General features: G+C 37.4%; 1 protein-coding gene across 2 annotated transcripts in view; it reads left to right on the top strand.

The window, feature by feature from the left end:
- LOC137278153 (ras-specific guanine nucleotide-releasing factor 2-like) overlaps positions 1 to 18000 on the top strand; it is an 802775-nt gene that overhangs the window by 337730 nt on the left and 447045 nt on the right. For both annotated transcript variants that reach the window (XM_067810323.1, XM_067810322.1), the window contains one exon: positions 16907 to 16985. In XM_067810323.1, coding sequence (XP_067666424.1) covers positions 16907 to 16985 — 79 coding nt within the window. The remainder of the gene's footprint in view (positions 1 to 16906; positions 16986 to 18000) is intronic.

Genomic DNA, 18000 nt, shown 5'->3' with positions numbered 1-18000 from the left:
AAATGCCTTATATTGAAAAAACAACTGCAACTGTTTTCAGATAGAATTGATAAAATGTCTATAGAAAATGGATTTAAATCCAGTTGAATTTTACGTATAAATTTACTAATTTTTCAAGAATTATTAACCTCACAAAGCCACTGAATCAATATTTGATGTCACACCTATAAATAATGTAAAATAAACCAGGTGTCTGGGTATTATTTTTTATCAGTGTTTATCCTTGCGACCTCTCACTGACATATTAAGAGTTGTTTCAAATTGAGAATGGGGAAGGTATGAGATATCCCTCTTCTAACTAGACAAAGTGCTGATCTGTTCTAAACTTGATTACACCACCATAATTTAGCAACTTTGGGTGTGGAGAGTCCTAGGATTAATGACCACATTTGGCAATTCGACTCCTGAGAGTTTCATGGACTTCAGCCCTGCTCCAAACTGAAGCAAATGTGATGCATGTGGTATCACCTTAGGCAAGTAAGTTTGTTCAAAACTGCCTCTGTTCACAGAGCAGAAAATGGGTACTCGGAGGGATGAATTCAATGTGCCTAACAGGCAACTTGCTTTATCCGGGATGATAATGAGGTTATGTGGGTGCTTTGAACATGCATTGTGCATGAAGCAATATGCATGATAAATGGACTACTATTACTTATGGTGTTTTACAGATTAAAATAGTATGCAGCAGAGAGGGTTCGGGTGAAACTGGTTCAATCAGGCTGGTAAAACGCATCATCAGTTCAGGGCCCTTGCACGCAGCCGAGTCAACAAATGGGACTTCTCCCAGGATATGCTGCTTAGTCGAACACACCATGAGCTTTCCAGGGAATATACATAGACTCCCCAACACTGCAGCCTTCTGCATTACCTACAGTGTCAGAAGGGCTGTGCTCCCAGTGGAGAACCCAGGCACTCTCCTGATCTTCACCAAGAGATCAGTAGGTACCAAACCAAAGTCACAAAGAGCAATGGGGAGCCTGACGACAGTGTACTCACGATGCAAGCAAGACATTTCAAAGACATTGATTTATTATGCATTTCCTGCATCTTTCCAGTCATATTGCAGGATAGAAAATTCAATAACATAAATAAATTTATTGACTTTATAAAAAAAATACAAAAAAAAAGACAAGATCAGGTTTTCTGAGGGTGTATATGAGCCTATTCTTGAGAAGTTTGAAATCATCATTTTATGACATTAGATGGAGCAGATTAATTACCAACTAAAGAAAACTGTTTTAGGAGAGAACACAAAATAACTTAATAAAATAAATGGTATGACTGCTGAGGCTGAATGAAAAATTAAAAGTCATGAAAACATTTTCTGTCACTCGACAGAGAGTGTTATGAGAGTGTATTTTCTATAAATTGTATTATTATTATTGAAGTAATAATCACTATTGGGTTACAACGTTTAGTGTTTTGAATGATATTTATTACGGGTCACATTTCGTATCATAAATGTTTGTATTTTGGCTGAAGGCCTTCAAGGAAGTGCTCTAGAGTTGCTCTTATTTTGAGGTTGAAAGAAGTGTTCATGTATCTCATTAGTGTTGTCTGATTGAATGATTATACGTATCAATTCCGTAACTGATATATTATCCTCCTTTTATTGACGATGGATCTGATACACATGATCATTACACTGGATAAGATAATTACAGAGATCAAATACAAACGTTTCTTACACAATGCTTAGGTAAATTACATTGAAAAATCACATTTCAAATCAACATGAAACAGCTTCAACAAAATGCTCCAGTTACCTTTGTATGGTTTATGTGTACTATATATGTATATTGTGAGTAGATGCAAGAGTTATCACTTCATATTCGATTATGTATTATTGTCAACTTTAAAAATCAATAGTCGGAAATGAATTAGGTCTAAATCAGTAACTTGGTTTATTTCAAATCTACATGAACATGGGTGTAATACAGTATTGCTATTTATGTCTACGATTCATTATATGAACTATTACAACGAATGAATGAATGATTTAATTTAGAAGAAGGTTTTGTAACCTTGTCACTGTTAATTCAATCAATGTGCAAACATAGTATCTTAGTATTCACTCCCACTGACGAGTAACAAACACTTATCTCTTGTAACAACATCTCATAATCCCCTTTCTCTCAGACATGTGTTCATTTTGCTTGGATAAGCCCCCGACATTACAAGCAATTGTTATCAAAACACATTAACAGTTCTTCTGATTAACACAGAAAGTAACCTCTCTCGTAAGAAAAGCTAATCTTTGATCATTACTGCTAAATTGATTGAAATAATAGGTGCAATACGAATCTAAAATTTAAAACCCCCAATACGCGGCTCTCGCTGAATGGGAGGTGCTTTTTATCACCCCCAATACGCGGCTCTTGCTGAATAAGAGGTGCTTTTTATAACCCCCAATACGCGGCTCTCACTGTGAGAAGATAATTAATTAGCCCCACATGCGCGTCTCTCGGCCTTAATGAGTTAAAAAGCCTAACACAATTAGAATGTTAAAGATTTTGAAGCAGAATGTCCAAACTTTATATGGCCTAAACAATTTAATGCATTTTCCTGTTTCAAGATTTTGATTTCAGTATGTCTTTCAGGGAACAAATAGGACAGGCTACCACTTTATTCCCTGTTTTGTTCCAACACCACACAACAAGCGGATAAACTCAATATTTTTATTGCTGAAACATTATTTCTAACATATATATAGATCAGGCACAACATCTGGCTGACTGATATGACACAGGTGTGATCAAGAAACAGGCTGTGTCCTGGGGCCACTGCGATAACTCAGACAGTGTGAGGTATGGGTTGTTGGTTATGGCCTGGGCGCATGAAATTGTAGGTAATTACCCCTAAAACAGTGTCACAGTTCCGGTACTTTTTGTCATTTGTTCCAGTTCAGTGATGTTTCAGTCTCAGTACTCATCACAGAAAATCATATAAAGAGGGTTATTGAATGATGCAACAAAAGAAGAAACAAGAAAACAAAACTCAGATAAGCCGTGTTATTTATATTAAATAATTTTAATGTTAATGATACCTCATTGTTCACTCAGTTTTATTGTTTATAATCCTCTTTAGGGTTGTGACGTTTCATTTCATTTCAACACTGCCAGTGTTCACATTGATCACCGCTGCAATCTCCCCAGCTTGTACAGGAGCAGCTCTCCTCCCTTAGTCTTGGCAAACTTGTGTGTCAAGTTGATCTCTTGTCCTCATACAGGTAATCTTGGGGAGTGCTTTGTGTCACTGTCTGTAGAGCATTGTCTTCATCAACAGTAACGACGGAATCTCTCTCAGAAGATCATCTCTAACAACATCACGATTCTGACACAGTCTCTATATCTCTTCCCCACAGATAGTTGGTATTAGCATCGTCTCTGTTTTGGCCCTTTGAAAATAAAAAAAAATGGATGCATCAATGAACACAGTATAAGTAAATACTAATGTACCATTGAATGAATTACAAATAAATAATAGTTAATGGTTTCATAATAGTTTCCTCGTTTAACTCTGTGAAAAATGTAATTTGTACGAATGAATGAATATCTTACTTATGTAGCAGTTTTGATTTGAAAACAGCAACTTCCATCTCAGATTCAACAGCCTCATGAGTATGTTGTACACCGAGGGCAGCTGGAGAATGCTGTCCCTGGTGTTAATGCCAGCTGCATGCCCAGGAACAACACTAATATCTTGTGTCATTTCTTGTTTTAAATGTTGTCCTCCTCTAAGTGTCTAAACCAAGGTAATGAATGACGTACATGAACTGAAAATGAGATTGATCCCACTAGGGTCTTGTCAGGGTTTGTGGACCCGTTGAAATACAGAGTAAATTGGAGGAGGAAGAAAATATCTGCATGAAAATGAGCTTATCAAATGGATTATTCCACTGAATCGTATGCTAGTACTGAAAAAAAAAAAATAATTCAGTATATACATGCCATATATCTATCTCCATGAAGCAGAATTCACAGAATGGCAATACTAATTCTGGAAGAAAATGTAATTAGTTAAGTGACCTAAGATCCCATGAAGCCTGTGGATTTAGGATTTGGGCATGCTAATAGAGAATGAAAATGAAAGAGACATAATTGGGAAATAGATATAAGTACTTGCTATGTTAGTATGTTACAATGGCCTCTGCAGACTTAGGGAAGTCCCAAGAAGGAGGAAGAAAGTGAGAGCATAGTGCGACATCACGCATAATAGAATATACCAGCAAGGGAGATGACGATGTGCCAGACAAAGATATGAATTATCATTTTGTGTGTAACAGGCATGGTTCTGTATCTCTTGTGTAACCTTCACTATATGTGTGTGTTCCTGCTTTGCGTTATGTATTTTCCTGTCCTGTGGGTATGTTTACCACAAGAGGGTTCACTCCGGATGTAAACATGTCCATCCATCAACAGAATTCCTTACCACGCTGATTCCCCAGTTTCAGGATGCAGTCTTGTGATTCAGGACATACAAGGTATTTCATTTCACCATTTTATTGACATCGAAACCCAAACTAAACAATAAAAAATACATAACTGGGAAGTGTATTACAAAAATCAAAGGAAATCATTAACAACTCAAACCCGTTCCCAAACCAATACAGGCCTAAAATAAATCCTACTGCTAAATATATCCCTTATATTTCCATTTCGGAACAAACTCTACTTTATCACAAAGCAATTGCATGAGAAAGCTCACTAAGTGCAGTGCACACCCCTACTCTTGGAATGGAACCTCCCAGTGCATGCAACCTATTGCTGTGTCTGAAACGGCAAGCAAAACCTCACAAAGCATTGACAACCATCACCAACATATCTCCGCAAAAACCGGTAAGGAAACCATTTGATATTACCAGAATTTATGTTGCATTTCTTCAACTAAGTTATTAACACTCTAATATAAAAAGAAAACCGCACAAACACCTATAACAACTAGCTCCCACTACACGTGCAAACATGACACGACCAGTGGATAAAACACACTACTTATATATTTAAGATATCTACTGAACCACAAAAGACATGTCGCATTTGAAAAGCAAATGCAAAATTTTGTTTTTTCAGATGTGATTTTATTATGATTGTATTGTTTTGTTATCATCGTTTTCAATGTAAATTGACATTTATTACCAACATCATTGTGTTTTCTGATGAAAAAACAATATGGACCACATGCAGCTAAAAAGGCAGATGTGATGAAAGGTTCGGTGTGACATTCATGAAAATGAAACAATGTTGTAACAAACATTCGCAGAATGAGACAAACAACAGGGACTCACAACAGACCAGTCAGTGCCAAACCAATGCGTCAACCTTTCTTCGGAAGAAACATCTGCTGTCACAGACCGTATTGTAGTCAAGTCCTCATGGCTCATGACTGCCCAAACTGACTTCCATGGGCAACTCATTATTGAAAAAGACATTATTGACAAAGGAAAACTGTACTTTTATCTCGCAAAAGCCAATATTGTGTTTCGACAGTCGATGGGAGATTGAGAGTATGGTGAATGTTTCACCAATGAGTGTATTGTTGAAAGAGACTCATGATGTGGTCCAAAGCATCATGTGCAATCGGTCTTAACCAGTTAGTTGACTCTGTGGTGTTCCAGAATCTTGGTCCAGGATAGTCATTAGACCCCACATTGAACCACATTTTGGAACATTACAGAAATCACATCTTCCTGAAAGACAATGCTCATGGACACACTGCCATAGCAAAATTTCACTTCCTAAGACATCATGGCATCCAAACTCTACAATAACCTGTACTCAGTTATGATTTGAGTCCAAAAGAACACCTTTGGGAGGAAATTTAAAGAAACTGAATGACCTCCAGCCAAGGCCAACAACTTGAGCTGGATTACACGATGCCATTTAGAAAGTGGTCAAATGCAACATATGTCATATTTGGGATTTCACTTTCTTAGTAAAGTACAAATTCTAGTACTTTTTTTCGGCTGAGTCCCATCCGGGATTCGAACCCGCACCCTCAGAGTCAGGCACCTAATCGCCAGTACACAAAGTCAGCCGCCTAGCCCGCTCAGCCACCGCGACTACTTTACTAAGAAAGTGAAATCCCAAATATGACATATGTTGCATTTGACCACTTTCTAAATGGCATCGTGTAATCATAGCTTTCGGCCGTGGGAGCCGTGCCAATTTACACTCATCAGAGGGGTACACAAAGTACGCAGTCTAGACTACCAGTTGTCCGACTTTCATTTTTGTGGAAGTCACGGTGGCTGAGCGGGCTAGGCGGCTGACTTTGTGTACTGGCGATTAGGTGCCTGACTCTGAGGGTGCGGGTTCGAATCCCGGATGGGACTCAGCCGAAAAAAAGTACTAGAATTTGTACTTTACTAAGAAAGTGAAATCCCAAATATGACATATGTTGAACTTGAGCTGGACTCGATCAGGCACTTTGCAGAGCATGGACCCAAGAGCTAATGGTCTTTATCAGCCGGCTAATTTATTCCATGTACAGAGGATGCAACACTTTCATCAATGCCCATGGAGGCCACTGCGGTAGCTCGGATCAGTGTGAGGTATGGGTTGTTGAGTCTGCAGACTCTGGCCCTAATGTGGGTCTATGGATCTACTGTAATCTGAGCTCTGGTTTATACTTGGAGGGATAGTGAGCCACTGTGAAATGGATAAATGCCAAAAGCGAGTTGGTGATTAACTTGAAAGGAACAAGGGCCCTGTTGTTACAGTTGTTGCACACTTCCTGACCTTGATATCATATCCTCATACATCCATTGAAATCAATGTAGTTTTTCTTTCTCACTGGCTGCGTGTGCAAAGATCGGTGTCCAGCACTGTCTTTACAAGGTATGTACTTGTGTCATGGCTTAGCATGCCACACGTGTCACAAGACCTACCACATAGAGCCGATGTACACATCGGATAGATATAGGTGTCTGGAATCCCACAATTAATATAGGCACCCCTCTCAGCCAAGGCAGCTACTCGCACCGCAAGTTGTATGTGGTACTCATAATGTACAAAACCAACATAAAGTATGTTCAGTTCCCCAACTGTGTGTTCATGCGGGTTCAAGTGCTGACGCCAGTTTGACCTTTCCTTGTGAGACACATCCTTGAAGATCTCAAAGGCTCTTGTAAATTCTGCAAAGTTCAGGTTCCTTTGTGATGGAAGATCTGTTTCATAATTTCTACGCTCACTGTGAGGCTCTTCAACTACATTATAGTCTCCTGATTCTTGTGAGGGAAGCAGCTGTGTCTCAAGGTTAACATATTTACCTTGTTGGAGCTTCCTTCTGGTAGTTTCATCAGCAGTGTTGTGTCTGAAGGAGGAACTGTACAGGTGGTTGCTGCTCCGATGACACAGAAGTGTTGGTTCCCCTTGAAGTGCTTGCCAGTTGATGAGAAAGGGAGGAAATCAGGTCTTTCATCCTTCTCATCACATCCACCATATCAGCTGCTGATATTGTTTGGATGATATACTGTCAATGATGGGTAATTACAATGTAGATGATCATTTAATGAAGCTACATAACAATAACTGAAGCATGTACAATCAATTTTACAGTAACAGTAACTATAAAAAGGTCATTTAACCTTCCACAGCCTGGTGGTCCTGTGGTATGTCCAATCCCGACTGGGAAAACATTTTTGTTGTGAGTTTAATCTTGAATGATATTTTTCAGTTGATTTCAAACACTCATGTATCATTTGAATGTTGAAGTTAGGAAAAATAAAACCTGGCAAGAGGTCTTTCTAGCAAAAAATAAAACCTGTCCCTCCAAAACAAAACCTCAAGTGCGGTTATTCTGGGATAACAAGAGATGACCTAATATATAGTGAGAAGCACACTTTAGGTTTATATTCCTGTCCTAGGTTCTGTTTCAGGATCATAAGCTTCCCATTTACAGAGTGGAAAGTTCGGTTTGATGTAGTGGGATGTTAGGTTCCTTAAACTAGTTTTAGGTCAAGTTGGGGGAAAATTGGCAGTAGGAAATGGAATAGGAATTAGGTTATAGACTTTTGCTAATGTTCAGTTAAACAGGATTGGTTTGGGTTTTTTTTAGAAGAAGTTTATAGTAGTTCAACTACATGGGTGACAGAAATGTGTTGTTAAAAGCTGTTAAATTTTTGTAGTTCTTTTTCTACCTATTTTTGCGAAATAAATTATTATCATTGTTTATCTTGTGTATATTCAGCTGCAACAAATACATCACTGAATTTCTCATACATTTTAGAATCAAATTACAAGTAGTCTTGGTCACCAATACCACGTGATGAAATAACACAAAAGATATTGGGTGAAAAATAAACGCTGTACAGCATGATGCCATGACTGATGCAAATTCCTGCACAATAACAATGGTAATTATCAGCATTTCTCTCCTCAATTCCTAATTACAGTGAAAACAATAAAAACAAATAAACATATGCAGATCATCACAATGCTTCTGTGACATATGCTGTATTTGGGATGACACTTTCGTAGTTGAAGTAGGAATTCAGTACCAATCAGTAGTTCCAATGCTATACATGTGACAGGGAGCATGTGTTTAGGTGTCATGCAGCTCTTGACATTTTACTGATGGGATTTTACTTCCAGTTATATTTCGGGTGTCATACTGTGATTATGTTCCATCGATGGTTGAATTGTTTTCGCTGCCATTTTTGTTGCAGTCAGATTGTTTGTCGATGCCTCATCTGTCTGTCCGTCCATCTGCCCGTCTGCTCGTCTGTCCGTAACCATTTTGTTTCTGGAGCATAACTCAAAAAACGTTCAATATCTTTAGTCCAAATTTGATAGATACAATAACCTGACCCAATGGTTGTGCCTTTTCCTATTTACAGTTTTTTGGCATTTTAAATCTTTTGTTTTTCGATGGAATGTTTTGGTCTTAGTCAAGTGGTGGGGTGGGCTTCGTTTCCTGAGCGTAAATCAAAAACTGTTCAATATGTTTCTGCAAAACTTAATAGATAAATTAGTCAGAACCTTAAGTAGTGCCTTTTGCAATTTACATTTTTTTTTTATTTATTATTTTCTTGCTTTCCATGTAAACGTTTCGGACTTAGTCTCAAAAGTGAGATGTGTGTTTCGTTTCTGGAACACAACTCAAAAAGTTCTTAATATCTGTCAGCAAAACTTGGTAGATATGTGTGGCAGACCCCAAAGTGGTGCCATTTGCTATTAACAGGTTTTTGTCATTTATCAATTTTTGGGTTCCATTGAAACGATTTGGACGTAGTCTTGAAATAGAGGGATGGGCTTCATTTCTGGAGCTGAACTAAAAAACCATTCAATATTCTTCTGCAAAACTTGGAAGATATCTCAATCAGAACCTAATGTGGTGCCTTTTGCTATTAACAGATTTTTTTTATTTATCTTTTCTCGGTTTCCATGGAAGGGATTTGGACCTAGTCCAAATAGGGAGGGATGGGCTTTGTTTCTGGAGCACAACTCGAAGACTTCTCAATATCTTTCAGCAACACTTGGTAGACCTGTGAGGCAGACCTTAAAGTGGTGCGTTTTGCTATTTGCAGATTTTTGTGATTTATCATTTTCCCAGTTTCCACAAAACGATTCTGACTTAATCTCAAAATGGCGGGATGGACTTCGTTTCTGGCTGTTTACAGATATATGGCATATATATTTTTCATGATTTCCATTGAAACTATTCTAACTTAGTCTTTTAAAAATATCAAGTAACCTTCTGATGATTTGTCCTTTCAAACATGTGGGACCGTGGGGATATGTCATCTTCTGATGACTCTTGTTTGGTATGAGCAATTCTGATTGGTAGTTAGCAGATTTGTTGGCCAGTCTTGTCTTGATGTTATGTAAGACATTGGGTAGCTGCATAGGAGATAAACATAGTGTGTTCGAAAATCAGAGGCATGTTTTACCGGATTGATGGCAAGAAAATTTCATTTGGAAATGTACTCGCCATCAGTTTGGTAAAACATGTCTCTGATTTTCAAACACACTATGTTTATCTCCATTCTACCATGACTCATCAAAATACGGATTCTTTTACTTGTCATAATAAGCGGCATTTATGGTGCATACAGCGGTTTCGAAGTTGGATTTATTTGCTAAGGGGTGACAGGGAGCACAACACGCTTTCAGAATGTTCCACTATATACTCACACTCACTCTCTTGCTCACAGGAATAGCAAACAAATCGTGTTACCAACAGTTTTTACTTGAATATTCTTTGAAAACATCAAGTTTTAAAAAGAATTAAAAGTAATTTGGACAATAATTCTCGTTGTTAACTATTAAATTTTACCCGCACTGAAATTTTAAGACTCGTCGACCTTGACCTACATGCCTTTGCGGTAATAGTTATTATCATTAGTGAAATGGAAGGCAGATGAAGTGGAGGCGCTGGATAATTGCATTTTGTTGAAATCTGAAATTGATGTCACCTGACTGGGAGTGTTGTGTGACCCCTGCAGATCAGAGGAATAATACCATTTCTGATCAACTGAGGATTCAGTGCTGTAACTCTTCAACAATTGCTTATTTTTGTGCCCCGTCAGTTTCATGATTTTGCAGGCCTCAACACCTGTGTGTGATAGAAAAGTTACCGTGGTGGCACGTACGCAGTGGTTGGTGTGAACCTTGCTTAACCCTGCTTCTTTGGAAATTTTCTTCATTACTTGTGACAAGACATTGTGGTCTACTGGTTTTAGGGTATACCAACATGAGCCAAACTCTGTCACAGATTTTCGAGGATATGGAAAGAAACACTCATTTCCTGGATTTTGTTTTGATACATATTTTTTTAATGCTGCCACAGGTGAAGAATCAGTGTTGGTAGCATAAATGCAGGAAATATCTTGTGCTGTATTGTGTTGTAGGAGATCGGGTAAAACGTAGATGTCGGGTGGAATAAAATTGTGTTATGGTGTTTTGGGGTTGTTTGTCTTTATATATCGGCAGGTTGGGTGGCTTTTTATACACATGGTTTTGTTAATGTAAACAAATAGGTTAGGTGGCTTGTAATTACATCTTTGCCTATTGTGCAAGCACCGTATTGACGTTGTTATCTTGTAGTCATTTATTCTACTTATTACTCACGTTTGGCAGTAAAATTCCATTGGAAGTTGAAGTTGTTTATTATTGCATAGCTACTCATATAACACTTCTTTGGGACCTTTCGGTGGTTGGCTCACGGGGTATATAAGAGCCTGATGTGACTGATATCGTTGTCTTGTGTATTGGTGTTCAGAGCAAGTACGTCCACTGCCTATACTGGGGATGTTCCCTATGGCTCATGAGGGTTGGTTTGTTTTGTTAGGACTCATATTGATGAGTAGTTTTAGACTGTAGCTGGGTGGGAAAAAAATACATGATGATATAGTATATATCTTGCGGGATTAATATGTAGGTAGCAAGGGTTGGGGGAGAAATTAGTGTTAGGAATGAAGTAGTTGTAGGAACTAGGGTAGGAAATAGGTTTTGTTTTTGCAAAAGGAGAGAGAGCGAGAGAGTTATTTTTGTTCAGTTTTTGTTATAATTTGTTTTGCTTATTTTCCTTATGTTTATTTAACAGAATAAATTATTATTATTGTTTACACTTCTGTTTTGTGTCATATTTTGTTGAAAGAGATGACAGATGACATTGAACCGAAGAAGAGTGTACCCTGTTCCGCTGGTTTATAGTTTTCCACCACACATTAAAATTACACAACGCATAGTCTATAATAAACCATGAACAGGGAAACACCGAGGTACACTCTGCATTGAACTCCTGTCACTGGGCTGCCTCCCAAAGGGTGCCTATTACAGTGTAAATTGCCTTGGTGATTCTTGGTGGCCTCAGAATGAGTCATAGTAATGTACTCTGGCCTACATCATCCCTTTGAACTTCAAAAGAATTTATTTTGAGATTCCTTTGATTTTCATTACCCCGACAACCCAAAACTTTTTTCTGCAAGTTAGTTGGAGTGTCTACTCAAAGATAATTTCTCAGTTTCGAGAGATCAGGGTTTGAAATTGCGTCATGATGTTTTAAATTGTCCAGGCCCATTTTTTTTAGTTTTTTTAACATCCTGACAAAAGACATTATTAGCACTGTGAAATTTAAGATCTTGGAGGATGTTGATATTTCTTTAAAATGGTGGGACCCTCAGATGTGTGTGGATGGAAGATCAAATTCCCACGTAGGAGGACTTGGCATAGAACCCCCTCTTGGTTGTCTGTACTTCCACATAAAAGTGGCGAAGATAGGAGGCAAGTTGTTCTTTTGGAAGTGATTCGAATTCCTCAGATTTATTGTGTTGTGAGAGTCAGGAAAAAAGTAAAGGTAGGACAAATTGACCTTTATTATCAGTAGGGTTGTTTTGCTATTCTTCTATGACTTTCAATTTCTTTCATAAAAGACTGATTGTCGTATGCAGATCCTTTTGTATGCTGTTCATTTTGAAGAATGAAATATAAAAAAAAACAGTACTGTTCTCAGGTTTTTTAGGTATAATATCTTCATGTATCACAATCTATTTTTGCCTCATGTTTGAAAATTTTAACGCCCCAGCTTGTTCTTCATAGCGTTGCCTTTGATCTTCCGTCCAGGTATAGAATACAGGTCACTTTCAGCTACTGTGGCAAAGTGTCCACAAATTTGGTCCTCATGAATGATAGGCCTATCTGTAGGTAAATGTTTTTTTGTGTAGGTACTGTTGGCTTAATTTATGATTTTAGGCCAGATTTTTATTTATTGCTATAACAGTATTTTCCAGGAAAGAAATTATCATTGTTTAATTTGATATGAAATTTAACGTGGAGATCTGAATAATTTCATGCCGATGTATTACCCTCAGATTTGGTACTGATGCCTGCTTTTGGTTCTTCCTCTATGTCAACCTGTGTTGGGTCTCTCTCCATTGTAGCAGCATTGGCAAATATTTCTAAAAATATAGTCTTAACATTTTATTGTAGTTTCAATGTGAAATCTCATAGAGGTTACGGCCAAAAATTATTGACTGGATTGTAAGCTGGCGATATTTTTAAAGCTTTTTACTTGAAAGAATGGGGCTATTTTCAGTTCACCTGAGGTATCAATAGTAGAGACAATTTCTTTAAATTCCTCATCGCTGAAATCCATCTCATAAACTTCAGAAAAATCACCTATACAGAAAATTCCAAAGTCAGCGTCCAAATCCATAGTGTTGTTGTTATGATCCACCATCATTGCCCTCAAAAGGAAGTAGTTCTCATGGTAAGATTTGTTAATGCGTGATGAAGCCGTCCTAAAATCAGATCAGATTTTTCTGAACAAGCAATCAGAAACTAGTATTTTCGTGAGTCATCGTAGAATGGGTGTCTATATGAATGGCAACCAATCAGAGGTGGGGTGATCTACCATTATATGTCACGTATGGGGCAACAAGATGTTCTGTGACAGAGCAGTAAGCTCTTACTCCATTCCCTGTTAGCTTCAAGTTGATTTTCAGTCAATAATGAGAAATTGAGCATACAGATTGTGTGTTTTGGGTTCAGTGCTATGGAACAAGCTAGGCAATAAGAATTTAGATTAATGGCAGGGTATAGTGCTATTTTAAGAGGGTGGCTATGTTAATTTAGGAGGGTTTGGTTAAGAGAAAATAGGTTGGGCATTTGTAAATTATTTTAAGTGATTGGGTTTGTATATTTTTCTTAGACTTGGTTTATTGTTTCTGTTGTTTTTGGTGAGTTATATTTTGTTAATAAATTATGTCTTTATTTGACAGATTTGTCATTTTTTAATTGCTCCTCTACATCCATGAACTGGGGAACAGGACATCTTTAATTCTGAGTACTAGTACACAAACACAACACAAAGCATCATGGTCATATGTTGTAAAGCTGTTCCCATTACACACACAAAACCATACTCTTACCAGGTACCTATGTTATTCAGACATCGGGCAGATTTTTTTGTTCACGCATGCATTCTGTAAAGAAGACAAATTTAGAAAATAGTTGCACAGACCTTGTATCCATGTATGAACCAAAAAAAAAAACCAGAGAAACTTACTGTTTAATAATGCATGACAAATTTTCAGACAACATTTTGTAGTGTCTGCACAGTATTTTCACTTGCGTTTATACCATGAGAAAGGAAATGTAATATTCAGTGTGTATAGTTCTGTGTTATTTTATTTCTGTAAGTAGATACTTATCCATGCAAGTGCAAGTTTGCTTTTCAGATCTTATTTAAATGTGCATCTGACAGAAAAAACACCAATCAGCACTCAGGGGTTAAGGTTGTATTTCAGTCTGTGTTTTCATGAACCTGAAGTGATCTCATTGAACCACAGATGCATGTAACTTAGTTTTTATCCTCCCAGGATGTAGTGCATGTTTCTGGAGCATAAAACCATTCAATATTTTTAGACCAAAATTGATAGATACAGAAATCTCAACTGATGGTTGTGCCTTTTGCTATTTACATATAGAGGGGGAGAAGAGCCTATATAGAGGGGGAGAAGAAACTCCTCGAAACGCCGCTGAATGTATGTCGCGGGTCGTTACATAACCAGTGTAGCCAATATGGTGGCAGCGTAGTATTTAAGATTGAGCCTGGTTTATTTTCAACAGCTGATTACGTTTGCTGAGTGGTATAACAACTGAAATCCAACATGTAGACGATAGCTTAACTATTTTGTCACTTCAGGTTAAGTCAAATAATTGGTATTAGTGTCCGTATTAGGACAGTAGCTTTGTAGTAAAGTTTCAAATTGGTAAGTTATACCTCACTGGCTTCTATTCTCGATTCACCGCGAAGATAGACTAAATTGTACCGATAAAAACTTCTTTCACATATTCGTTTAATTTTTAGAAGGAGAACATACCTTTAGTTGAAAGGTATTTCCAAGTAATAGTGACAGTTTTGTGACTTTTTTTAAAAACTTTTTAGGGTGTAATTGACCTGTGCGAAAAATATGACATTTCGCCATTGAAATGCTATACGCCGTTGTTTGAGTATTCCAAGTTACTTCCTGAAAAACATCTTTCACATACACCTTTAATTCATATGAGGGGAATATACTATCAGGTGAAATGTGTTTGCAAGAAATAGTGATATTTTCATAATCTAAAAAGGAATGTTAGGGTGTATTTGAGGTGTGTGAAAAATGTGAGATATCGCCGATCTGCTCTGATCCGCCAATGAAATACTATACACCGTTGTGTGAGTGTTTCTAGTTATTAGTTCAAAAACATCTTTCACATACACCTTTGATTCTTATGAGGGGAATATACTATCCGGTGAAATGTGTTTGCAAGTAATACTGATAGTTCCATAATCTAAAACAGAATGTTAGGGTGTATTTGAGGTGTGAGAAAAGTTTGACATATTGCCAATCTAAAACAAAATGTTAGGGTGTATTTGAGGTGTGAGAAAAGTTTGACATATTGCCGATCTGATCTAATTCGCCATTGATACCATTGATAACTTCTTTCTTTCTTGTTGATCTTATTATTTCACAGAACTGGACTGGTATTTTAGAACGCTTTGTGAGAGTTTTCCACTTTAGTTTTTAGGGCAGTGTGACAGTGTCAGTTAACATTTTGTTAATGTCTATTACATTCCCCACATGCAATAAGATGTCTGAATTAGTTATTAATGTAAAGAAAAGTGTTTCAAAGTAGATTTTTTAAAAGGACAGCTGATGTTAACACGTGTTCTCGCTATACTTTTGTGCTCTTTAAAATGTTTTGGGAGGGAAGGCCATGGTGTATCATTTATTTTTTCATTCATTCACATATGTACTTATTTCTTTTATTCTTTTTCCTTATTTCATTCTTTCATTCACATAATTCTTGCTCTTAAATTCTTACTATAATTCATTCATTCATTGTAAAATTCCGACTGATACAATAAACTGGCTGAAGTTGTTAAACTAGGGATAATCTTCAACGTATACCCTATATAGACTCCCTGGTTAAACACAACTAAAGTTGCACTGGGAACGAGCTAAGTCACTGTGTGCGTTGGAACATGACAAAGCACATGTTAATTAGTACAAATGGTAAAGAAAGCAAGCGAGTGACCTATCCTGTTTTAGAGTATCCCTGGTAGATATATCAGTCAGAACCTTAAGTGGTGCCTTTTGCTATTTACAGGATTTTGTGGTTTATGATTTTCTCGGTTTCCATGGAAACGTTTTGGACTTCATCTCAAATTGGTAGGCGTGTTTTGTTTCCGGAGCACAACTCAAAAACTTCCTAACAGCAGACCCCACAGTGGTGCCTTTTGCTTAATCTCAAAACGGAGGGATGGGTTTCTTTTCTGGAGGATAACTTGATAACTTGAATATCTTTCAGCAAAACTTGGCAGATATGTGTTGCAAACCCCAAAGTGGTGCCTTTCGCCATTTGCAGGTTTTTGTGATTTATTATTTTCTGGGTTTCCATGGAAACAATTCGGACTGCGTCTCAAAGTGGAGGAAAGAGCCTCGTTTCCGGAGCACAACTCAAAGACTATTTAATATCTTTCAGCAAAACTTGGCAGATACATGAGGCCAACCACAAACTCGTGCCTTTTCCTGTTTACAAAGTTTGTGCATTTCTATTTTTCTTGGGTTTCCATGGAAACAGTTCAGTCTCAAATGGAAGGATGGGCTTTATTTACGGAACACTCGAAAACCATTTGATATCTTTCAACAGATCTTGGCAGATATATGATACAGATTTTGAAGTGGTGCCTTTTGCTGTTTACAGATATATGGCATTTATATTTTTTATGATTTCCATTGAAACAATTCAAACTTAGTCCAAAGAAACATTAAGTAACTGTCAGATGATTTGTCCTTTATAATATGTGGGGGCCGTGGGGATATGTCATCCATCTTCTAATGACTCTTGTTTTATTTAGCAAGAGGCACAGGATTTTCTGTTTCTAAACTACATTATTTTCTAAACATTTACAGAGCTGTGGCAAGATTCCACTGACTGACTGCACATTGGTTGAAGACCCAAGTTCAGATGTTTTCTTCTTTGATGAGGAAAGTGAGTAAAACATATTCTCTATCATTGTTTTTCTCTGCACTTTACAAATAAAATGTTCTAGTAGGGGGTGGGGGGTGAGCATTCATTTTTTGCATATGTTCTTGGGGGTGGGTCATTGATTTTGTACATGACAAGTAGGGAGTCACTTTGTACATCAATTTTAGGTGGGGTCATTCACATTGTACATACAACTCAATAGAAATTATAATCACACCCCTAGCCATTAATTATTAATGGTCCCTAGACTTTCGTAGCCCCCTCAGTGCTAAGATATTCGTAATGTATTATATATGTGTGGCATTTATGACTGTCTTAGTGCAAAGAGACCATTGAAAATCTAGGCCCTGGGTCTTCATGTGTGTGTTCATGATAAATGAGGCATCATCTCTATGAAGGCAAACACTAACACACTGGTAATTCATCTGAACTAATTTGAGAAACATCAGACACAATATGCATAAATGTTGCTGTTGTACTAGGCTTGGTTCTCAATTAACTAGTGTCGCCCAGTGACAGCTGAGTTCAGTGAGTTAGTGAGTTAAATGCTATGCATTTTTATTACATAATGTCATTCAAACATGAGTATTGCATTTTTATTACATAATGTCATTCAAACATGAACATATACCATGTCTGCACCATCATTTGTGAAAAACTGTCCTAAAAATTATAGATATGCACCAAAACGAAAACCACTTTAGCCCTGCCCACTTGCAAGCATATTTTTATTTTTTGCGGTTTGCCATCTGTGGGTGTGATGTCATACCCAGGAGTTCACTCAGTGTATTTACATTTCAGTAGAGTATATGTCATCGAGTTGAAAGTGACACAAAGCTCAATATTTTAAATACAGCGTTGTTGTGGTTATGTATTGGAAAATGACAACTACATTTCATCATTATCCAGTTGTGTAAACATGAGTGTACATTTCCAGAGAAATTGTATTTCACATAAAGATTGACATAGATTGTTTACTGTCGCCGTGCGGATTTTGCGAACCCCTCCACACATGGTC

Source organism: Haliotis asinina, chromosome 3, assembly GCF_037392515.1.
Source record: "Haliotis asinina isolate JCU_RB_2024 chromosome 3, JCU_Hal_asi_v2, whole genome shotgun sequence".
NCBI lineage: Eukaryota > Metazoa > Mollusca > Gastropoda > Lepetellida > Haliotidae > Haliotis > Haliotis asinina.
Note: the sequence above shows the minus strand (reverse complement) of the source record. Positions and strands in the feature narration are given on the sequence as shown.